The sequence below is a fragment of the Rhagoletis pomonella genome, unplaced genomic scaffold (genome assembly GCF_013731165.1).
Source record: "Rhagoletis pomonella isolate Grant_MI unplaced genomic scaffold, Rhpom_1.0 Rhpom_scaffold_00004, whole genome shotgun sequence".
In the NCBI taxonomy this organism is placed as follows: Eukaryota; Metazoa; Arthropoda; class Insecta; order Diptera; family Tephritidae; genus Rhagoletis; species Rhagoletis pomonella.
In genome coordinates, this window is record NW_023458558.1 from 46,148,567 (window position 1) to 46,174,729 (window position 26,163).

General features: G+C 37.5%; 1 protein-coding gene across 1 annotated transcript in view; it reads left to right on the forward strand.

The window, feature by feature from the left end:
• LOC118737645 overlaps positions 1-26,163 on the forward strand; it is a gene marked incomplete in the record, with an annotated part of 155,003 nt that overhangs the window by 94,645 nt on the left and 34,195 nt on the right. The window contains 12 exon segments of the mRNA XM_036468295.1: positions 9,843-10,049; positions 10,187-10,386; positions 12,954-13,171; positions 13,255-13,831; positions 14,200-15,489; positions 16,373-17,404; positions 23,669-24,011; positions 24,089-24,343; positions 24,417-24,530; positions 24,598-24,721; positions 24,791-24,912; positions 25,297-25,344. Of these exon segments, the coding sequence (XP_036324188.1) occupies positions 9,868-10,049; positions 10,187-10,386; positions 12,954-13,171; positions 13,255-13,831; positions 14,200-15,489; positions 16,373-17,404; positions 23,669-24,011; positions 24,089-24,343; positions 24,417-24,530; positions 24,598-24,721; positions 24,791-24,912; positions 25,297-25,344 (4,505 nt within the window).

Sequence of the window (26,163 nt, forward strand, 5' to 3'; positions counted from 1 at the left end):
AAACATTTTTTGTATGTGCTATTTTTATGGAAAATAGAAATTCGCGATGAGCGAACTCTAAATCTTAATATTTTTTTAAATATTAACCAGCTCATATCCCACAATTCTGTAGTAAATTTTGCGATGTGAATATATTAGTTTCTAAAAAAAAATATAGTGTGCACCTTTTCTTCAAACCCATGGAAAGACGAGGTGCATCGGTTGTTATTACTATCTTTGGAGAAAAAGCCCTGCGCCTGCTTTCTAGTAGCAATATGTGCCGTGCCTTTTCGATAACGGTCGGACAGAATTAGCATCGGTCAGGTCCCAGTTTAGTTAGGTGATTGTTCAGCTTGCAATGATAATGATCTCTATTTTTTCCTTAATAATCACATGTATTTGTCAAAGCGTTTTAAATCATATCTTCCTATAGACGCTTTGGAGTGTCCTAGACCTAATAGATCGTTCCAGTCGGGATTTATGAGAGAGCCTTCCTTCTGTCTGACTAAGATAGATTGTGTCCACTTTTCTGTGCCAATGAAGGGGGTCGATAGTTTTTTCTTTAAACGGTTATCAGCTATCTTATTTTCTTTATTATCAATGCGTCACGGAACCCATAGCATCCAAACTCCTTCGCCAGTTTCAATGTTACCTGATGAGATCGTTGGGCCTTAATAGAAACTTGGCTTTCACCAAGATCTTAATGTTCTGGCGCCGCTAGTTGTGCTTGAAATTAAAGGCTGTGATTCTGTCTTTTGCGTATGCATCTGTTCGAAAATATACTTTTTTAAGGTACCTTCTTTAGTCAATGAACCAACCGTGGCCCACATCAATTCTCGCTGTTTTACATAAACATTTCTGTGAAATTGCGTTGTTCCCCTTGTTTATCTAGTTTAAGGATACTGCTTTGCTAAAATATCAATCTTTCAAAGACTCAAAACCTATCTGCTCCGCCGTTGGTACCAAAATCCTCCTGGTAGTCTCTTCTTTAAGTCTGGTTTTGAATATGGAGAGGGGTGATTTCTGGAAAAACGTCCAACCATACTGTTGGGAAAGTTATAATGGCTCGAGTTATGAAACTGATGGCTCTTCGTTGTTTAGTTCTATCAATCATATTCGCCTAATTCAATTCCACGTACATATGAGATAGTCAACAAAATATCGCAAAATTGCAAAAAGAACGTATTTTTTCAAAACTTTTATCTTTTAACGGGTTTTGGAATTTCAAAAAATTTCTACTGAACTGGCAAAATGCCCCTTAAGCTTGCGTTTTTGAGTATTCTAAGCTTATTTGCTTGGAGGAGAGTTTCGTATTTGTCAAAGCTGTCAGCGAAATAACACTGAGTTGATCAGAAAAAATTAAAGATATTTTTTTGTTTGTATGGCGCCTGGGGTAGTCTTATGTACATACTCACACATGTATATGTATGTATATAAATATGTAATACATACATATGTATATCTCACTCAGTGCTCACTTATCACACATGTTTACTTTCTTTCATTGCACTTACCGTTGCCTGCTTCCTTGTGCAGCAATAATCTCAAGTGCGTGCCGGAGTGTCTTCTAAGTGATTTTCATTTGAATGCTTGTAAAAGTGCAACAAGCAAGCTACGAGTGAGCAGCTACATACATAGCTAAGTAGTCGATGCACACGGGACGAATGGCGTGTAAAAACACATGCTTGTTTATGGCTGCAAATTAGCAAATTTAGAAAACAAAATACCTTAAATTAATCATACACTTGCTTATGTGCTTACTTTTATGAATGCTTTTAAATATGTAGAGGCATAACGTGTGTTTTATAGCAACATGTACTTACATATGTACATACATATGTTTGTACAAATAGGGTGTATCAATTGAAATACTACCTCACATTACAGCATGTATGTATTATTTGTTCGTTTGAGATTGATTTTCATTGCATCAAAAAAATAAAATCTCAGATACTAATTAAATTTCAATAAGCCCATTTTTATACCCGAGCGCACTTGTGCACAAGGGTATATTAATTTTGTTCACATAACGGTTGTTTGTAACAGCCAAAACGAATCGAGATAGATATAGACAAATGTATACATATATGCTCAGAATGAATAGAGAAATCGATTAAGCCATGTCTGTCTGTCCGTCCGTCTGTCCGTCTGTCAGTCCGTCCGTATACACGATAACTCGAGCAAAAATTGAGATATCTCATCGAAATTTGGAATGTAGGTTTCCCTTAATCCAAGGTAGGTTGGTATTGAAAATGGGTGAAATCGGACAATAACCACGCCCACATCCCATATAACGGTAATTTTCGGAAATACGAAAACTGCGATATTTTAGTAACTTTTTAGTAACTGAAGATTATTCACTAAAAATTGATTATTACAAAAATTTTTAGACGAAAAATAAGAATATTATAAATTTTTGGAAAATGGGCGTAGCCACGCCCACTTATGGTTACATGGGTATATCTAGGTAACCTCTACACCATTTTCATCCAAACTTGGTACAGTTTTTGGCCTTGGTACAGCATACAAAATCGCCGAAAATTTTTAAAATTGGACGATAACCACGCCCACATCCCATATAACGGTAATTTAGAGAAATACAAAATCTTCGATAAATCAGTAAATATTAAAGCTAATTTATTCAAAATTAATGCTTGCAACAATTCTTTATCAAGAAATACGTTTATGGTAAAATTTTGGAAAAGGGCGGGGCACCGGCCACTTATGATCACATATATGTATATCGGTAACCGTTCTACTAATTTGTACCAAACTCGGTGTGGTTATTGTGCTTGCCACATAAAAGCAAAGCGTTGAAAATTATTGAAATCGGATTTTTCATATAACGGTAAATTTCAGAAATGCTTGAAACTTCAATATTTCGAAATTGAAGGACGCTAATTTACTCAAAATTGATACACCCCGGCTTACCATCTGCGGCAGGTTTCGGAAAGGGGAAAAAACATATATTTAATATTTGCGCCGGGTATTTAATGTTCGGCTCCGCCCGAACTTAGACTTTCTTACTTGTTAATTTCAACCTTGGGTTGAGGCCTCAAAATGTCTTAAAATGCCCATCAATGATTATATGACTCCGAAATTTTGTCCATATCCATTTAGAATCCTCACCAATTGGGCGTAATCGCTTTATTTCAAAGCATAAGTACCACCCATACAAACATAACCTCAAACAAGTAAAGAAGTATAAGTTCGGGCGAAATCGAACTTTATATATCCAGCGCACGTATTAAATATCATTTTTTCACCTTTCAGTAAACTGCACGATGTCAAAGAGTTACGATAAAGGGCTATGATATTATTGAAATAATTAAACCAACTTTGGTTAAAGTCGGTAAGGCGGTTATCGTTTTACACTTACATATGTAGTGATAAGTGGGCGGCCGATAAACATATCATTTCGAAATTTTTCTCACAACGCACACGATCTTCAAAGGTGACACACTTAAAATTACGCATTTGTCAGAAAATGTGAAAAACTGTTTCTTAGCACACGCTAATCAAATGGGCAAAGGAGATTTTTTACCTTAGGTTAGGTTAATATATGTAGGTTATTTTGACTTGTGTCTCTTTTGAAGATCGTATGCGTTTTTAAGTAAGAATATTTTAACTAAACATCCGAAAAATGGGAGTAAGCGGTTTATTTGAACACACACCTCCCACGCCAACTTAACCCCAAAAACGCCTTAAAAATACCATAAATGCCATCATTACTTTATGAGGTTCCATTAAAAGTCGCAAATATGAGCCAAACTTTTTTTCAGAAATCGATAGAAAATATTCCGGCGTTTGATTTTTTTATAGTAAGAAACCGGAGGAAACATAGTGTTTGTCATCAAAGTGTCAATTTTGTCTGATTATATTTATCAAAATTGTCCTAATTTTTTCTATTTTATCCAGTAAGTGCTACATTTTTATTTGAATCTACAAAAAAAAAAAAAACAAAAAAATTTAGACATTTTTTTGTGGCTTCGGTGGATTTCCTACCAAATTCGCTAAAAATGTTAAGATTAGATCTAACGAATGGAATGCAATATGCAAGTAACAGTCGCTGACCTTACACAGAGTTCGTAAAGCCATCAAAATGCTGCTTTAATGATGAAATTGAGCTACGCAAACGAGACAGAATGATCTTTTTTGAGAAGTAATATTTTGAGTGGCATAGTAGTAGAGTTATATTAATGATAAATTTAGTTGAACAGTAGTTTTATAACTCACAAAAGCGTAAGTCAAAATTGATTTCTCTTGAATTGAGTTGTAGGAAGGATGGAGATGGATGTTTTATAGTTCGTTTCCACCAAGCCTTAACTGCAGTTTATGCCTATTGAAAAGGGATATTATAACTTGAAGGAGGTAATTTCTCAGGTTAAGTACAAGCAAACATAACCCCATGTCTCCACCTTCTACAGATTCTGTTATAAAAGCGGTGGTAAGACAGAAATGTCAGGTGGAGACCGCAAATTTCCACTGTTAAACCATATCTGTCTTTTACCATCGCTGACCTCTTAACTGTAGTTAAGCTTTTGGTGGAAATAGGCTATTATTCCTAAGTGATGGATTTTTGCGAACTCTGTCTTAAAATAACCCACTCAACAAAGGGAGGTTTGAAAAACGGAAATTAAAGCTAATTGTAAAGTTTTTTTTTTCGCGCTATCTATCAGGATTACATGACATCCGTAGCTGCCAAGAAATCTAAAAACTAGTGCATCAAAGCTTCAAAATGCTTTTTTTATAAGTCTAAATACGAAATAAAATCGATGAAAAATTTGGAGTTTTTTTTCTCCCTTAGTATTTTTGTGTAGCGTATTATCCGCTTATATTGGCCAAGCCAACATTTGTATTTTTTACTATCGAAACCAGATACATATATTTTCGTGGACCCCTACTTACACCCATATTTTTCACACCAACGTACACCCGGTCGAGTCTCCCGCGGAATCCTAGTGGTCCACCTGGACCACTTTGGGAATCACCGGGCTAAACCATTTAAATATGAAAATTGAATATTCAAAAAATTTTATTTCTTCCGCCGAAATTACGTATTTTGGCTGACACACTCGGAAGCAGCTTCGTGCTAATACCATGATGTCCTCTGTTTATGTTTCTAAGGAGTGTATGCAAATCGTTTTGGCTTTGACAACTCAAAGATACGCATCATCTTATGCCTGTGAAAGGACTGGTCGGTTGATCTACTAGAATGCTCACTTGCTGGTTTGATTTTTCGCTCCACTTGGTTATTACATATATATGTAGAAATGTATGTAAATATGTACATATCTAGATACTTGTATATGCATACAAATGAACGAAGAGCTTTGTCGTTTTACGGCACTTTGAAATTCAAATACTGCAAATTTGTTTACAATTGAGAGCATTTGATTGCAAATTTTGCTTATTCAACTCAACTTTAATTGAATATTTAATTTACATATGGGGTATTCCATCGTCACGGGTGGGACATTTGTACAGCAAAAATAGTTTTTCTTTTTTAATTTAAGTATAAAGTACTAAGCAATTCTACATTTTGATAAAGCTACACCTAGTTCACTAATATACGAGTTATTACCAAATACGAAAAATATTCCAACTTGATTTTATATTGGAAAATTCTGAGCTGTTTCTTCCGTCACGGGTAGGACAAAGAAAATACACTGCTTTTTGGAGAACATATATTTTAAGGAAAGTCTGTGAATTTACTTAACATTTCTATCTGGATTAGATGTTTTACTATACAGAAAAGAACCAGCAATCCCAACAAAGCACAAACCATAATAAGAATTATTTGTTTATTATTAAAAAATTCAAAATTCTCCTGTCACGGGTGGGACAACTTTTGTCACGGGTGGGACACGTACGATTTTCTTCATGAAAGGAAGCTTCTAGTGAGATCCATATCAAAGAGATTAGGTATGATAAATGTTAGAGGTCAAATACAAGATCAATTGACCTACTTTTATGACAGTGGAGTCATTGTAAGACGCACGATATACTGCTGACCCCAGGATCTATTTTAGGGGCAATAGTTATACCAAACGAAAGCTAGAAGTCGCCAGATTGATGTATTAAAATGCATGGAAGAAAGGATTATTTGCAAAGGCATGAAATTTTATATGCATTTTCCTAATGCACTTCTGCACGGTGCATTTGATTGCAACGAAATTTCGAATGTGCCTTAATGATTTTCAAGTTTGTTTAGAATAGCTATGTATGTCTGACTAATACTAACTACAGGCTAAACATGTATATCGACTACTGTTATCACGTCGATAGAGATGTCTAACCTGCTGTTAGTGTTGACCAGACATTGAGTAACCGGCTTAAGAGTGGCTCGAGTTGAGTTATTGTTGGGAACTGATTTCATGGACAAATCATGCTCAAATTTAGCTATTCCTTAAAACCATAGAACGTCAGAAAAGATCTTGTGTATCGATGTCTAATCCGAAAAGTTATCTGCATTAGAATACTTGTAAGCAGATACATATGTATATCTTTGTCACTTAAAGGCTATTTATTGGATTGAATTTATAAGTTTCGCGAACTTCTAGATTTTCTTGGTTGGAACTTTTCAGGTAATTGTTAATATTGACTTTTAATTGTTGTTAAGCAACCCTCATCATAGAATTCTCTGGCGTCTCTAAGATAGTAATGCTTATCTTGACTTTTCGAGCTGGCCACGCGAAATTTTTTACTACATCGCTTAGCCCACCAACAGTATTATGGTGTTTAGTCAACCTGTACTTCAGAGTTTTGTGGCATTAAACATAGGTTTGAAACGTTAAACTTATTTTTTTATTGTTAGGCATCATTAGAAAAAAATTATAAATGATTGTCACGGGCGGGACACGATAAAACGTTTCAAAATCTCTTAAGTAGGTACTTATAATATAATAAAAGAAATGAAATAGGGCTGCTTAGTATAAACACACTCTAGTTATGAAATTATAGAAAACTCCCTAAAGTAGTAACTAAGCAATACGAAGTTTAAAACTTTTTAGTCACGGGTTGGACATGCTAAACCGTAGTGATTTTATCCTATTATATAATTTAAATGCCTATTTTTCTTCAATGCCATATTGCTTCTTCGGGGCGCAGAAAGATCGAGACATTTATTCCCCCCTTCAAAAAAATAATAACTTTGTGAATACTTGATTTTGCAGAGCCTTCTATATTAAAATATGTTGTCGTATTCAACTACTTTTCTTATGTTGAAGTTTTGAGTGTATTTACAGTGTAATAAAATAATATAACTAAATTTTTTTTCGAAAAAACGTTAATTTCAGGTATTGAGCATTGATTCATCAAGCATTCCATGTTCAATAAGCTACTCTACAATTGGACACAAAGTTTCACTTACTCATGGAATACCCCATATGTAAATTGTTGCCTGACAGTATTTAGTTTTGGTCATTTTAATAATTCCATTATTTTTGCTATTCAAAACTTATTTGACATGCAAATTTAATAACATATGAATTGCTCGTAAATAAATGATTAGCATGGATTGAAAAAATATGCCCACATGTTCCATGCAATCATTGCAATTTTTGAAGCTATTTAACTGGTATGTATAATACATTTTTATTTATATTTGTATTCGTTAATTAAATATTTGCCTAGTAAGGGGGCGGGCGCAACATCCTTATTCTTTACGCATTTATGCCATATGTGTTTTTAGTGCTTGGAAAAAGGACCGCACTTAAAGCTGAGCACTAAGAACGGCAGCAGACACTAAATATACATATATACATAGTCGTCACTCCAAAAAGAATTTTTTTATTTAAAGATTTTTGTCCAACATTTTCACCAGCGGTACATAATCATGACTACCAGTAAGTAACACACTTATTTGCTCTGCTTTGGTATTTTGGACGCCATTCCATTGCAGCTGTGTAAGCTTCTCGGTTCTGAGTTTATCCAGCATGAATTCACGACGAATGCAACGTTTCAGCTTCCGATCGTCTATCTTCGAAGCAACCGATTACCGCAAAACAAATGCAAGCCATATTTTTCATATCCAGCAGCTGTGAATGGAATATAATTTATAAGAAAATCGACTCCGTCATCATCGGCGGGCTTATCTTATCCACAGCTTTCAGCGCTGCTACCTTTCATGAGGTTGGAAAAGGGTTTCCTCCATAATGTAAGTACGTTCTGGAAATCAGTCTCAGAGTCTCTCTCCCACCACAAATCTGACACCGAATTTGCGCTCCTTTAGATGGCAGCTGTAGTAGATGTTGCAAGGCATTTCTTGCCCGTCCAACGAATTTCTTAGATATTGGTGAACATACGCTGCAGACTTCAGTGAGCCCTTAACCGAATAATTCGAAGCTCCCTCTCTTTCTGCCGTAACCCAACGCTCCACTTGGATTGGTTACCGCATCTCGCATATGGGTTGCTCATTGAGTATAGTCGTGCAACTGTAACATACCCAGCACAACGATACATACAGGACATGAAAAAAACATCCACATATACAAGTATAGAGAGTGTCCTAGAGCACCCATATTGAAAACCGCAAAAATTTTACCTACTAGATCGGGGATGCTCTATGTTTTGGTGGTATTACCGACTTCCGTTTTAGACCGGTCGAAACCGGAGTTGGAAATATCACCAAAAAAAAGCTTCCCCGATTTAGTAGGTAAAATTTTTCGTTACGTAATATGTCCTTTACCGCCTGTCACAAAAAAAAAAAGCATTTAATTAGGTTAAAGAATTTGTGAGAAAATCATTTAAAAGTGAATGTGAGTTACTCTAAAATAAAACAAATTTAATTGTGATCTGACATAAGGATTATAAAGGATTACATATATAATGAAATGAAAAGACACTAAAAGTGGTAAAAGCTTATTATTTCTTAAAAAATTTGTAGCTTCAATGCAATGTTATTAATATACATGAAAAAATAAAAAAATTTTTTCTGTATGAATCCAAATTCAACACCAAAATTGCGAAACAAATGTCTGACGTAATCGAATGATTAATAACCTCGATCATAGTTTGAAACCTGATTGGATTTAAATTTGTCTTAAGAGTGCTGCTTCACACTAGGTGTTTCAGATATTCAGCCCTTTTCAGCTTTTTAAGCACATTTAAGTATATTTGAATACAGTGCGGAAAAGTCGAAAAGACCTAAAACACCTGGTCTAGAATTCTACTCTAAATGCAATTGACTTGCAATAAACGTAGCTTGACTTACTTCACAATACCGAACCGACCCCTGCACCAACTACTCATACACATTTTCCATAGCATCTGCAATATGCCCTTTTCTATTTCAATTTATAACTAGCACATTTTGCGTCCGATGCAGTTATGAATTAGACAAAGTGACTTAAGCTTCCTGGCACACTTGGCAAGCGGTGACAAGCGTTCCGCTCAATGCTTTTCAAAGGCAATTCTTTTTACTTTAGGGCAATAAAGTTGCCTTAATGAGCTCAATAACTCACTGCAAAATGATGTGTGTGTGTCTGTGTACACTTAACTGCATACCTCTATGTATTTGCCAACAACTGCAAAAATATTACTATCATCAATAGAACCGAACCTCTCGAATGCACAGCAAGTAGTAGTTCTTTATTTCTACATTTCTCCCCCTCCCCTTCAAGTTTTTGCTGTGACTGCAATTCGCATTCATGCGACATCATTGTGCGCTGTAAACCCAGTTTACTCCCTTTGAATGGTTGCATTGCAGTTTTGCTTTGATTTATCTAAAACTTTATTGCTAATACTTACTTTTAGATTTTTATCGTACTTTTTCGATCATTTAATACGCACATAAACGTACCTTTAATATTTTTTTGTGAGTCACATATTTATCTGTTTGTTTTCTACTTTTATATTTGCAGTGAACTTCACAAATAAAGCTCAAATATGGTGATAAGCAATCCAGATGCTGTGGCCGCCGCCACCACCACAAATAATGCTGGTGGCGAGGCGGGCAGCATAGCGCATCCATCGGGTATTCCACGAGATAGAATAGATAATATAATGAGCGGTATAGCGAATACGGGCGATGTGAAAATGAATAACCACCGAAAGAAGTTGCGTCAAAGGTGAGTTTGTTTGTTGATCTAGCTTTTTGGCTTATTATATCCAGTGTTGGTTAAGTAAATTTCTATGATGATAAAAAAGTTTTACCTTTACGAGTAAAATCGAAATTTATGACTTTTTTATGTTTCCTAATTTTTAGATTCGATATTATTAAAAAGTTAGGTCAAGGCACATACGGTAAAGTGCAATTAGGTATAAATAAGGAAACCGGCCAGGAGGTGGCTATAAAAACCATAAAAAAGTGCAAAATAGAAGCTGAGGCGGATTTGGTGCGCATACGACGTGAGGTGCAAATTATGAGCTCCGTACAGCATCCTAATATTATACACATTTATGAAGGTAAGTTTGAAATTATTTTTATGAAGAACTTATTGCTAACATTAATATCCCTTTCATAAAAATGTGTAGGAACATTATGTTTTTAAATTTTTTTTTTGCTGAAAACAGGTTTTGTGGTGTGCGTTAATCACCACAAGACCACGGAACTTAAAATATGTATGTATGTATGTAAGAACCAACCTTACTCCTTGCTGAAAATAGAGGCATGTGTTGTTGTTGTTGTAGCGGTTACTTAGCCCTGCCAGGATGTGTTCTACTCCAAATGGGTTGGCCCAAAGGGCGAGGGCCGTTAGTTGAGTGGGGTTTAGGGGGCATGTGAAGATGTGTTACGAGTCATGAGGTGACTCTCCGCATGCCTGGCACTTACTGGGCACATCTGTATTTATTCTGCTCAGTTAGGACTTCAGCCTGCTGCAGTATCCAGCGCGAAGTTGAGCTATGGTGGTGTGAGCCTCGTCCACGGACTGCATTCACAGGTCGGTAGTCCATGTGAGTCGAGACCGACTCCCTGCGAATGCCGTTTATGGCCTGTCGTTACGCTGTTGGGTCCAGAGGTTGGTTTATGAACTTCTAGTTCGGTTAGATGTCTTTTGACATGATCCTGCGTCCTGATAGTCCCCGGCAACCACACGGGCGCTGCATAGTTTCGAACCAGCCGGAAAATTACTTTGTATGTTGCCAGCAACGTTTCTTTGTCTTTGCCCCAGGTGCTGCCGGCTAGCGGCTTGAGGACCTTGTTGCGCGGCTCTCTACTCTATTGACAATTGCGGTTGTATGCGCCGGGGAGCAAACTATCGCAGGTAACTGTGAAAATTTTTGGGCTGTTCACTGTCGGAATTGGTGCTCCATCAACATAAATTCCCAGATATAGTCTGACCTCCTTCGTCCAGATGCCTGTGAGAGTTTCGTAATGTAGTATATAATCAGAAGCTAAAGGAATCCCTGTTTTCCGGGTTTTCTGGTTATATCTCTAAAAATTACCGACAAATGTCGACCACTCAAATAATTCGCTGACGACCGTTTGAGTTCCTGTGGGAGAAAGGGATCCTCAATGTCTTCTTATCGCGTGAAGTGGCTGACGGTATCAAACGCCTTTGACAGATGCCCTGCCCTCTCAAAAGCACGGTTTCGATTTAGACCACGAATTATCTGGGTATTTATGGCGTTAAGTGCTGTTGTTGGGCTGTGAACTTTACGAAACGCATGCAAAACTCATCTCAGGGGACAATGTTGAGGATAAAAAGCTGTACACTCACTTACCCTCAGGGTTATACCTCTTAGACCTCTGTTTTCTGGACCATAACTTTTCACACAACTTTAAGTTTTTTTTCGCTAATAAAACCAGCTGAGACAATGAACGACCAACTACCTGGAACAGAAAGATAGCCACAGAAAGCACGCGTGGTTACCAAAACTAGTGTGAAATTGCCTTCAGCTTTCATAATTTTTGTGCCGGGACATAGTATAATCATGGGTAATAAAGTAGCCGATATTCTCGCCAAGACCTGGTCTGGATTCACACATGCAGCACTCTTCATTTGTATGATAAGGAGCTCCGATTAACGAAATTACTATATCTATGTCAATAAGGAATTCTCCATGTCGAAAATATCAATAAGCGGAATCTCCTGATGAGGCGCGACTACTAACACTAAGCGCCTAAATGCATGCTATGCGCTGCTGTATGTGCAAAAATTTGCTTGAGGCGATTTATGAAATATTTTTCATATACACTTCGCACTTACCATATAATAAAACTTTCTTAAGTTATAATTTGATGGAAACTCAAAATATGCTCGGCCTAGTCTGATGGATCCTCCGGGCAATGCTTCTCGTGTTTTTTAGGGTGGTAAATGATGATTACCAGTGACCACAGTGCCTACCCACAATTTTCTGTTCGATTTTTTTTATACAAATATGTGAAAATAACCTTCACTATACAAGGCCCAAAGCAAGAATTGTTACAGATTTTCACACCTGCCACTGCAGGGTAATTTTTTATTACCTGGTCAGTGGAGGTTTTGTCAGTTTGGCAGAGCACATTATATATATATGTCCTATTACTGCAAAGCGATCTCTCGAAGGTCCTTGACGATACGTGGATCCAAGAAGACCCTGTCCTTGATCAAAGTGCACCTAGTCACTTGTTTCCTTATCTAAATAATGGCCTAATATACGTAGGACTCCTCGAGCTTTACACAGGTTATCAGCGGGCTAAACCCCTAGAAAAACTCCTTCAGTTCGCTTCACAAATATATTTTTTTTTAAATATAAAATCCAAGTCTAATCCTTGGTCATTTTATAAACAAAGAAATATGTAGGAAATAATTAAACTTTGGTTGGATTTTTTTCGAAGGGTGACAACGTTGATAATCAAAAATAAAGGAAATCTCTATATATCTTCGTTTTGCTCTATTATTATCTCCTTTCGAGCATCCAAACTTCATTGTAATTAACATAACATAAGTAAATAATATTATGTTTATAGTTTTCTTAATTTTATTTTTTATTTTATTTATTTATTTTTCAAAAAAAAATCAATCTGTTATAAAATGACTTCCTTTCAGTATTCGAGAATCGTGAGAAGATGGTGCTAGTCATGGAATTTGCCGCAGGCGGTGAACTGTATGATTATCTCTCGGAACGTAAGGTGCTCAATGAAGAAGAGGCGCGACGCATATTCCGGCAGGTGGCCACTGCTGTCTACTATTGTCACAAGCACAAAATTTGTCATCGTGATCTGAAATTAGAGAATATACTGCTCGATGAGCATGGCAATGCGAAGGTTAGTTATCCGTGCATTTCACAACTTTCATCTTTAAATAATTTGCTTCGGAAAATCGCTCTTTATCAATGCATAATTTTTAGATTGCCGACTTTGGCCTTTCGAATGTCTTTGACGAACAAAATTTACTCTCCACATTTTGCGGTTCACCGCTTTATGCCTCACCCGAAATTGTTGAAGGTACCCCCTACCAAGGTCCAGAGGTCGACTGCTGGTCCCTTGGTGTACTCCTCTACACTCTAGTCTATGGGTCAATGCCATTTGATGGTTCCAATTTTAAAAGACTTGTTAAGCAAATCAGTCAAGGAGATTACTATGAGCCAAAGAAACCATCGCGTGCCTCATCGCTCATACGTGACATGCTGACGGTGAGTCCACGCAAACGTGCCACCATCGAACAGATTTGCGCTCATTGGTGGGTCAATGAAAATGATAATGTCTCATGTTTGGATTTGGCTGAGGAGTTGGCAACACAGACACCGGTACGTTTGGATGTTTTGTTGTCACTAACACCGGCCGCTATAACGGCCGATCAATTGGTTGTGCCATCCGCTGATGCGGGCAAGGGAGAACGTGTACCAAGAAGTCATTCGGTGGGTTCGATACGTGATATGGGCGGCAATACCGAAGCGGAACGAAGAATATTGGACATGGTTGCTGGTAGGTGATTGATATTTTGTGTTAAGTGTTAGTTTGATATCGTTTCTATTTTCCGATTTTATAAATTTGTTTATAGTAAGTAGTATTTGTATGTATAGTATTTGCAATATCCCGTTGTCTGTAAATAGCTGATAACTGTACTTCCAACCCCTCATTCGCTCTCTTCTTATTAATCACAACCACTTGCACCTTTCCTACAACTGAAACTTATATAAAACTATTAACACTTCCTCAATCTACGAAAATTTTCCACAAATAACCCTACTCTTACAAACATTCAAGCGTACTAAATTTGTGCTTCCATCATTTAACCCATAATTCATTACACCTCCTCTTCTCTCTTTTCTCCACATTTTTTTCCTCATCAGCTGGCGGTGAAGCAGCGCTCATGCCATCACCAACGCGCACAATCACACCCACACATAGTCCAGTGCAGAGTAAACGCAAGCTCGAAACCACCGTCTCCACAGAAAATGCGCATGGAGCCGCCCTGAAGAAGAAGGACAAACCAGGCAGCAGCTCTATGATACTCGGCGAGACCGCAGTGCCATTAACAGAGGAAACGCCCATGGAGATGGAGGAAGATGAGGCCACTCAGAACGCAATTGTCGAGGAGCCCGTTACACCGGCACCACTCAAATCTATGCCATCGGCCAGTTTCTCGCAAAGGGATATGGAAATGGTTGGTGATCTGTGCGAGCAGCTGATCAAAGAAGAACCCAAACCCACGTCGTCTGCACTGATTGAATCCAGCTCTCCTGTGACACCCACACATGCTGGCGTACCGCGTCAAAAAACCCTTGGCAAGTTGGAATCACTGGAAGAGGCGCCTGAGGAAAAGGACGCTACAAAGGTGATTAAGAAGTTTGTAAACAAGCACAAAACAGCCGATCTGGTAAATGCTATCGGCCAAATTACACCCTCAGCTGAGAAATCTAGCGAACAGGCTACGGTTGCATCAACAAAATCCAATAATGCCAAAACAGCGATCGCCAAACCGGCAACTAATACCAACAACGTGACACCCGCGCCATTCGTACGCAAATGTAGTCTTCAGGATGAGGGTTCGTTGAGCAAATTCAATGCCGACCGCCGCAAATCGCGCGTACTCGAAACCACCGAAAAGTTGCAGCAAATGAACACCAGCGGTGGCGCTGAAAAGCCGAAGAAGTTCAGCATACCCGGTGTTAGTGTTGGCAGCTTCAAGAAGGAATTCGAACGCAAAGCAACCAACCCACCCGCACCACAAGGACCTACGCCAGGCGAATTGCGCGCAATGGAAGAGGTGGCAGCCGCAACGGCTGCAGCACAGGAGCTAGAAGCTGGCGAGCAGACACCGCCGATCACACCTGCCGATGATGCCAATGCAGCACAGGCCCAACAGACGTCGCCACCAGCGCCGACAGCGTCGTCGATCGAGGCGAGCGATTCAAAGAATTCAGTTGCTTCGTTGTCGCTAGAAGATGCGCGCCGCTCAATGGAGAACTCAATAGCGCTGCTGCGGCAAGCGCAAAGTGAATCGTCGAAAGAGGTGGATCAACTATGTGCGCAAACCGAAAATATTGAGGTTAGCGAAACCAGTAATCCCGTGGTGGCGGCCGAACGCGAAAGGAAGCTGAAAAATGCGCGCGCCATAATCGGAAATGCCATACAACCAGGTAAGTGTGCGATGAAAAGTGTCATAGCAAAAGTAATAACGCTAACAATAACAAAAAGTGGTAACATACCGGGGCATATAGTATTTATTTGCAAGTAGTAAACTACTTTTAAAGCTTGCGTTGGTGTGCTTGGAATAACGTTAAGGGAGTTCTAACAAAAATTTGCCAAAAAAGTAATTAACACACTTTCCGAGCTTCTTTAATTAGTTAAGGGATTGAAAAAAAGGATTGCTAAAAATAATTAATTTGAATACCATCGCGTTCTAATATTTCAAAAAGGTATTCCAAAATAGTATTTATTCGGAGTCCTTCCGTTGAACTGCCAATTTATGTATATGGCTATGGTGGTCTGCTCGTTGTGATGTTCACGTCCTACACTGTGGGAATTCCAGAGGTCTTGTCATGAAGTTTTCGCACGCCATGGGATAAGTGATTGGATACTTACATATGCACATATATATGTAGGTATAGAAAGCTTAAAGCGTTTATTGAAAAAGCTTTTGAGATACTACAAATGGGGGAATGATTAGTAGCCCACAATATTGCTGAGATATTGGTAATCAAAATTTTGTTAGAACTCCTGAACCGCACAGCATTTGTGGCTTACCGCACGCGCGCTGGCTCAAACCCCAAAAATCTTTTCAAAAATTCATTTGAGTTTTCAAAATTTTCTCTGTCAACGTTTTGGCCAATCAGTCTATATACCATTGAAATAGCTACATATTTTTGAATATAAAAAAATCATTTTATAGTGGTTTGATTTGGCATCCATTCATTAGTTTACATTTTTATACGGACACACACGCACACACACACACACACATTCACTCAGACAGCTCGTACGCTCATTTGCATCATCTCATCACTGGTTCATATATTTTAGTTATACGCAGACCACCATCACAACCATCCTTTGGCATCGGCGGCGGGGGCTACGGTCAAATGCGTGCAGCCAGTGGCAGTTTTATTGGTTTTGGCAGCAGTGGTAGTGGCAGCATAAGCGGCATGGGTGGCGTTGCCGCAGGCATTGGCGCTGTCGGCGGTGGCGGTATTGGTTCCATTGGCGTCAACGTCAAGATCGGAGGTGATAGTGATGGCGTCAGCGGCGGCACCGTTGGCAGCTATGCACAACCGCCCCCAATGTTGGCACAACATACAAGCGCTTTACCTCAGACACCGCCACCTCTGTTGACACCAAATTTAAGTGCAAGTGCAAATGCGAATGCACATACAAAAGCGAATACGAATGTGAACGTGAATGCAAACGCAGCCCTCGCCGCTGCACGGCAACACATAATGGGACGTTTGGCAGCTACAGCTGGTGGTCAGAGTGAATTCCAATCTTCCGCATCTTTGCCGCCTAACTACTTCATACAATCATCTACCTCGTCCAACTCCTTTCCTCAGTTTATTCAGAACAACAGCAACACCAATAAGCACAACAACAACAACAACAGCAATAATATGAACCTACTTCAATACCAATATAATCCCAATTCACACCAACAAAAACAACAACAGCTATCTCAGTACCAACACACTAACTCATCGCAACAGGCGACACAGAATCAACTTTTGCAATTCCAACAAAGACTACAACAATTACAACAACAAAGACAGAGACATCATCAAGCGCTTTTAGAGCAGCGAGCAGAAATACAACAACAACATCAAGAACAACAACATCAAGAACAACAACATCTAATATACCCAAAACATGCGCTATCACAACAACCATTGCATCAATACCAATCCAAACAAGCTCACAGCATGTCAATGCCACACACACTTGCCGCATCTGCCACTGCCACTGCTGCCAACGTCAAAAGTACCGCCATCTCCTCCACAGCCGCCAACGCGAATAGTGTGCCAAAACCGTTTTATAATGCACCACCTCCTTCGATATTCTACAAATGTAAGTTTAGTTGTCGTTCGTTCGTTCTCCCGTTCGTTTGTTCGTTTCTTAGTTCGTTAGCTGGTTCGCTCGTACTTTCTTACATCGTTTTTTTTTTTCAGTTCTGTTTTTCTATTTAAGTTTCTTTTGTTTCCTTTTCGAAAGAATTCTAAATTATTATTTCCAAAATTGTATTGTAATTTGCTGTTTGTTTTTTCTTTTGGTTTGTTGCTTCTTTTTGTTGATCCATGTATGTACGTAGTCTTCATACCTCTCATACTCGTATAAATAGACGTTTCTGTAGAGCTTTGCGAAACACAAACTGGATGCATGAGTACACACATCCAGAACGCTAATAAGTAAATATTAGAAACTAGGTGATGATATGTATAATTTGGTAGTTTACTTTGATCTTGCAAGGCACTTTGGGATAATTTAATAAACTAAATATTTTGACTATTGTTTTTTTTTTTAGTGAAGTATCCACATAATATGTATGTATGTTTATATGTACATGCTATAGGAATGTTTTGATGTATATCTTCGTTTACACGGCATCTCGAAAATTTCTTCCGCATAGGAATATTTTTTTCCATAGACCGTACCTAGTAATCACAGACATCAATAACTTTTAATCAACTATATTCTTTTAATATCCCGAAGAAGAGGAGCCAATAATTTTAGCTTTTATTTTTTTATTCGGTTTTATTTCCTCTTCTTCAAATCTAGTAACTGAAATCCCTTACTGTTGAGCCATTGATATGAAATTTGGTTCATACTTTAAGTTCTGATGACAACACAATCTTGTAGTATCTTCAGTATTATTGTACGTCCAAGATGGCCGCCGCCACAAAATGGCGGATTACATATTTTTTATAACTAAATGCGGGTATCAAATGAAAAGGCCTTGACTAAATAGTAGAATACAACACACTATAAAAAACTCGAAATTCAAGAAGGCCGCGATTACAAATTTTATTAGATGAAAAGGCTTGACTAGCAGAAAGCAGTACACCATGAAAGAGTTCACAATCTAAGATGACCCCCCGACAAAATGTCGGATGACATTTCTTTTTTCAATTCCCTGTGTTAGGGTATCAATTGAAAGGGGTTGGACTAGTAGAATACAGTACACCATTAACAAATTCGAAATCCAAGATGGACACTACTACAAAATGGCGAATAACGTACTTTTTTCAATCCTCTAAACATTGCTATCAAATTAAAGGGCTTGACGAGTAGAAAGCCGGACATTTCAGAAAAATGGCGTCCCTAAAAAAAGAGCGGATGATTGAGTTTAGGCAATCAATGCATCAAAACTGAAATCTAGGTATCTAATCAAAACAAAAGATTAGTCAACTTAGCATCGTAATTCAAGCATGAATCCCCCACGAACTCAAGATTTCGTATCGTCTCGAGGACTGGGTGGTTAGGAATTTAGGTAAAAGGTTAACGCTTAGACATTAGGTTGGACAATAAAGTGGCTAATTAAAACACCAAATCCTTGAAAGTTTAAGTTAAACGGTTAAACGTAAAAAAGTATAATAATGGTTGCAAAACTTGTTGACGGAGAAAGTTTCGATTGTTATTTACGTGAATTGAAATAATAAAATTTTACAAAAATGTAAGTAAAGCCCACCGTATGCTTTTGTGTAACTCATCATAAATAAATTTGGTAAATTTTTGTTTTCGTGATGTTTTTCTGTGGAATTTACAAGTCCAAAAGAACAACATGAATACAATATTAAAAATTGGCAGGGATTTTAAAAGCGACCCAAAAAGGAAGTGCAGGCATTTTGGATTGCTTGAACATTCTTATATGTATGTATAGTACCAACGCAAATTATGACCCCTGTGAGCCAGCCTTTGCATAAAATTCCGGTTTTGCTTGTATTTTATCTTTTTTACTCTGTTAAAATTTTATTTATTATTTTACTTGGTTAAGCGGTGATACAGATGTCAAGGCATTTGACTAAGTTTCTTGTTCACAAGTATCGAAGCCGTACCTGAAAGCATCCTTATTAAATCGAAAGTTGTTTTTGAATCTAAAATTGTTAACCACTTATATTAAGATTTAGCACTTTAAAGATACATTTCTAAAGGCAGTGTCACACAATTGGTACATTTATAGAGATTTGTATATCTTTTATATTGGGCTATTGGTACAAAATGAAAAAATTGGAACGACAATTCTTCTATTGAAAAATTTGAATTTTTTTTTTTGTTATTGGGACAAGGAAAAGTACATGTGCATTCACACTACTGAGATACGATTTGTACCAAACTTTGGGCAAATGCCCAATCGTGTGATACAGCCTTAACAATTCTTCACTCATCCGAAATGGATCAAACTCTTATCACTTAATCTCCGCCCTTCAACTTTAACCTCGGAATTCCGGGATACTTTTTACTCAACTTCAAGCAATAACCGCCGCGGCTATTGATTCCATTCTTATAATTATATTCCCACTAAAATTTAGGATAAACGAAATTTTATTTTTGTGTTACAATGATGTAAAATAAATTTGGTTATTTTAAAATATGTATATACAAATTTTAACTTCTAAGCTGCTATAATTCCACGGCAAATATTAGTTCTGTTCGTTATGCCAGTAAGAATTAGCCAGTAACAAAATTCAGAGAATGAGGTATCTTACTCTCCCAAAGAGAGAAACTTTCCGCGAACTGGAAGTAGCAAACATTTGCAAGCTTCGTGGCGTCCACGTTTGCATTTCGAACATAATAAATTTTTTAAATTGTTTCAAACAAACAAAACAGGACCTATATGTATGTATATTTCTTCTTATTATGACTTTCTTTAACAAACGCTTCATTTTCTTTGTGGAAGTCACTGTCGGATTTCCTATATCGACAGCGGTGTCGACTGCGTTCCGATTACGAATAAAGCTTTTTATGCTGTGTGCGTTTGGTATTAATTGAATTAATTGAAAAAATCATTTCATTAGTAAATCGACACAAGATTGTTAATTTTTAAATTTAACGAGCTTGTTGATTCAAATTAATGTTGACAAAAATGCAACCGCGTGCCACAATCCTGCTGGCAAATTCTTGCTGGCAAAAATTTTCCCAGCATGAGTTTGCTACTTCCCCTCTAAATAAAATGTCAAAATTGTGCTCTCTCCTTGCAAGTTTCACTAGTTTTTTGGGCAAACGAACACGGTTTGGTAACAATTGGTATCAACTTGTACAAGTTTTTTGCATAGCGAACACTCTAATTTTTTTTTGTTTTATTTCAATTTCACACATTCCGAGATATACAGCTGATTTCGAAAATATTTTCTCTCTCCCTCTTCTTCTTTCGATTAAATCGTAACTCAGAAAACCGAATTCCGCTTGTGGCGGAACGCAACTAGTCTCTTAACTCCTAACAAATCTCAAGAATTCGCGAAAAATTCCGTATCCACTTGAATAAATAAATACATTTATTAATTGTATTTGAGTTTGGGGCAGTTTCAGTTTACATAGGATTTCTGCTTTCGAGGTCAAAATTTATAGTTATGAGGTGATCATAGTCTACAATGGGAGAGGATTCTAATGGCACCTTCGAAATTTCTAAATAAAATTTGTTTACTGGTCGAAAACGAGCAGACATTTTTAAGAATTATCAAAAGTTAAAGTCTCACACCAAATTGTTTCATAACACTGGAAATAAGTATGTATGAGCGTCTTATTGCTTCCCTAAGGACATCAATAAGAATTTTTCAATGAGGCATCGCCCTCCGATTTCCTTTTTTAAAATTTTTTTTTAATTTTTCGTTGCTTAATAACTGCAAATATTAGGTCCATTCTTTTGCAACCAAGCTACAAAAGAACACTCGCTTAAATGACGAAATACACGCAAAGCAACAACAAAAACTCGACTATTTATCCGAGTTCTGTCAGGTCGGTTAAAAAATACGCGACCCGAAGAGTAGTGTTGTTAAGTGAAAAAACTGCTCTATTGTGAATTGTTACTGCGAAATTGAAGAGGGAAATTTTTGTTTTCATATATACATGATTTATATTTTAAATAAGTATATATATTATGCAAATACTTCGCAGCTACCAGCAGGGTTGCTTAAGCAGCTAAAAGGAAATTTTACCCGAGTTGAGCGTTCTTTTGTCGCTCGCTTACAAAAAAATACAGCTATTATAGTCGTTAGATTGTCTTGAGATAAACTGATAAAAAAGAGTCTATCTTCTTTTATTTCGCACTAAATTACGCTAATTATAATACTAAACGAAAGCCAACGCCCTCTACCTGTTCTTTCGGATTCCGAGTTGAATACTTTCAGGGCTGGAGCGTTCCATCGTCTATTCGCCGTTGTTTTTAAATAATTTGTGGATCATCTTTTTTCTACGAAGTTTTAGCTTCATTATTGCCCACATATATATGTGCATTCAATCGGATTCGTAGCTGGGAACTGCGAGAGCCAAACAACACGGTTATGTCGCATTCTTGTTTCCAATTGTTACACCAGCGATCTCAGATGTTTCGGATCTTCAAAAAGCCATTAGTTTTCCCTAGCCCTAACCATTTATCCGTTAATAGTAAAAGTCTACTATGGTATTTTGTGGTCATGCAGTTGGTATCCAAATGGCTCCAGCAGCTTGCTGCCTTTAGCGGACAAGTCACGCTTAATGGTGTTCTTTCCTCAAAGGGAGAACTATTCTGTGGTCCAAACATCACCTGTACATTCAGTCGCCCCATAAATGATGTATCTTTTATATTTGTGAGATTTTCAATCCTTAAGACGGTTTCTTATTGTGTTTCGAGCGCCTTTGAGCCAGAACAGATTTTAACGATATGGCTGGTTTAGCTTCGAAAATCGCCCTTAATATCAAATCATTTTATCTTGAGTTAGCTCTCCAAATACCGCGATTTGGAAAGTCCACATTTTTATGCACCAAATAGTAAAGGTTCCAATACTGGGCTGGACGCCTTCGACTTTCTGATGTAATTGGCACTACTCAAGTGGTACATCTCAGGTATTTTTTAAAATGTTTTGCGTATAATTTCTAAAATATGTGTGGTTTTTTTGTCAACAGCGTATAAAGGCATAGACAGACGTCAGCGCTGATCCGGTTCAACTCGTTAATTCGCAATTATCTCGCAGTCTTAGACTTAAATTTTAAAATTAGTGCGGATCTGGGGCATTTTCCATGAAAAACAAAGCACGTGCACTCAGCACGTCCGCCGTAGCCGAGTGGTTAGAACAGTTTACTAAAACTCAGTAGAGCGCTATATTTATTTAAAATTTAAATTAATTTAATTTTTTTTTGTGGTACTACATAAATAATTATTTCTAGTTAATTTAGTTGTTTATAGTTTAATTTTAATAAAAAACGCCACACAACTTATAATTACATTGGAAAATAATAATTGAATAATTTTAACTAAAAATTGCTGACACGACCTCCTCGCAGCTCCGTTAATCTGTCTGTCAGGGAATAATCCGGATTAACGTTGCTGTCTGTATATCCTACAACTGATCGCTTTTTACTTTTATGTTGCGCAATAGGCAATGAAATCTAGCTTTTTGAAAATACAGTCGTACTTGATACATACGTATAAGAAGTATGTACCTAGTTATATAAAAAAAAACATTCCAATGGTTTCTTGTAAGCATTGCACGACAGCGATTCTGCTGCGACATAATATCGCATGCGTATCGGCCGTGCGGCACGGATCACACCGCACATGGTATCGCGTATCGTATCATATATCGTGTCGGTCTAATGTGCACCGTGCCTTACAATTGTTCACAGTTTACCTGCACATGTACGTTGTTCCAAAAATGGCCAAATTGTGTACTTGTGTGTTTGTCTGGTTCAGATCTCTTCCTTAGTTAATGTTTGTTCGTGCGAATGTAAAGCTAAATTTTTGTCTTCAATTAGCTCTAAATAACCCATATTTACATATGTATGCATTTTTTATGTAACTAAAATTGGTATGCACCCTTTTTTTGCAAATGTTAACTTCTCAGCAGCCGTTGGTAAACAGTTACTTAGGTTAGTAATTTTTTATGGAGTTCGAAAAAACCACAAAAACAATTTTCAGCAAAATCAAGCCTGTTCGCCTCGTTGATTTAACGCCCATTCCATCCAATTGTTTTCTTCATGTCGCTTTTTTCATGTTCATAACTAATCATAGCATAGCATTTTTGCATACATTACCACCCACCAACGCCCTCTTACTCCTCGGCATAGCGCATATTCATTTAAAACTAAATCGAATGATGTATCTTATTTCCACTTTTCTACTTTTTTTTCTTCACCCGACAGCATCACCAGGTGGCGAACCGAATAACAACGTTAAGACTTCCACCGCTACCATAACACTAAAATCAGCCACATTGCCGCGCCGTAAGCCAACCGCCAAAACGGAAATTCAACTAGAAATAAAACCACGTATTGTCGAACAACCGAATATGCGTTTCACTACGGAAATGCAACATCCTGTCGCCGATTTGCGTAGCGCGCCCGCACGCGAAGGACCAGCACCATACAGTCCCATCAAGACGATGCTGAATGCACGCGCCACCAGTTTAGAACCAAAGGAGCACATTATACCTATACAAAGGCCACAAGCGCCATATACGCGTACCACCTCAAATACAACAACAAGGTATGTTGGTTTAATACATTTTTTTTTTCTTTCTAACTTTATGCTCTTCTACAATTTTTTTGCGTTTCTCCCTCAAGGTCCGGTTCGTTGTCTCGACAATCTACAAACGATTCAGAATCTGATACAACAACAACTGCAAATATGTCACAATCCACTGTAACAGGCTCTTCGCAGCCAATAAAGAAGAGTCCACGCGAATTCATTATACCAATTGCGATGGAGGGCGGTGGCTTCATAACACCGCGCGAGGGCAGCATTGAACCTTCGGAGTCTAGTCATACAGCCTCGAGTCGATCGGCATTCAATCGGTTGCGGCCAACTCGACGCATTGGGTGCGAATTAAACTTAATGTTTTATGTAATATAAAAAATTAATTTAATTATAATGAATTTCTCTAAACAGTAGCTCACTACTTAACGATTCTGGCATCGACGAAAATTCGCCATTCCAGAAATTCCGCACGTCGTCCGGCAATAGAGAAGGCGATGAGGAGCCGCGTTTCACGCTGCACAGATTAAGGTGAGTTAGTGGATTGTAATAAATACTAAATAAGTTATTTCAAATTAAATAAATTTATTCATTACAGAAGCTCAAGACCAGTTAAGAAACTGAGTCAGGAAAACGATTCACAAAGTTCCGGCGAAGAAGATGACGATGACGGCTTTGAAATTTTAACCGCAGAAAATCTCTTCTCCACATTACTACAACGAGTATATAGCATCAAATTGATTCATATAGAAATTTTATTATACATACTTTTCTTTTTTATGCAATTTCAGGTGCATGCACTAACACATCGCATGAATGTTGATAAAGATTTAACTGCAGGTTTTCCAAACTCAAGTCGCCTGCTCAGCAATATGCGACATGGCCCCTTTTGGAATCAAGAACCTTTTGGCAGGTGAGTTTTTTTTTAGCTGCAGTACTTAAGATGACTTATAAAATTTAAGCAGATTTTGATATTTCGGTTTTGTTTTTGCAATTTGAGTACGAGTAACAATTACTAATTCCATGTGCGTAATTATTAAAACAATTAAATTTGTCAACCTTATTTCTGTTCTGTTTCATGCTGCGTGCGCTTTTGGTTAAATGAAAACAAAAACAAAAAAAAAAAACTTAAACGTATTTAAACAACGATTTTTACACAACAATAATATTTATGAATGGCGCTCATTTCGCGGATATTTGCATTTAACTCACTACCAAAATAATTTTGTAATTAACAAAAAAACTGCTGAATTTCTAAAATCCCATTGTTGTCATCATTTTGCGATTGTTTGCTAAGATCTCAAGTGAGTTACACATACAGTGAAACGGTCGAGAAGAAACAAGTGTAAGTACGTTTTAGCAGATGAATTCTGTTTTTATTAGACTCTTCAACTCTTCAAGCCGTAAGGCTGCACCGCTGTCTGCCTTTGAGTGCCTTTTTCTTCTTTTTGTTTAGTTGGCTTCCAGCTCTCAAAAAAAGTTTGATAATTTTCTACGTAGTTAGCTTTTAATATTCGAGCATTGAGTTAGAGAACGATAAATATTCGGGCGAAACTGAACTAAATAATTTCAACTTCACAGACTATAAAAAATATTTTGTTTTTAAGTCGATAAATGCGAATTTCGATGTCCCTTTTTAATTAAAAAAAGATAGGGTTTGAGAGATGTTATAGTTAATACAGTTTAACTAAGAAAATTCGTGAAGATTAGTGAAGTAAAGAGGAAACCCGTTTTTGAGGACGATACTGCGTCAGAAAGAGCTCCCAACTACAAAAACTATTATACGCCAGATTTATGGATCAGTTTTCTGGGGCAGCTATACATCCATCACTTAGCAGCATTTACGTACCAAACTATTTGGAAAGTGGTTGATAAAAAAGTATTTCCATGTTTGGGAATAAGCTTATCACTTTTGAAGCTGACTTTTGAAACTGAAATCGAGCAAAAACAGGATTGACTCCACGAAAGGTGATGCTGTGTGTTTGGTGCGAATGGAAGCAATTTGCCCATTATAAAGTGATACTGTCTGGTCAAACGATTACTACTGTCATAAATTGAGGAGATGACAGCAATCGATTAAACAATTGACTATAACTAAAAACAGAAAATGTGTTGTGTTCGATCACACAAACACAAAGTTTATTGACTCGGCAAGGATTATTAT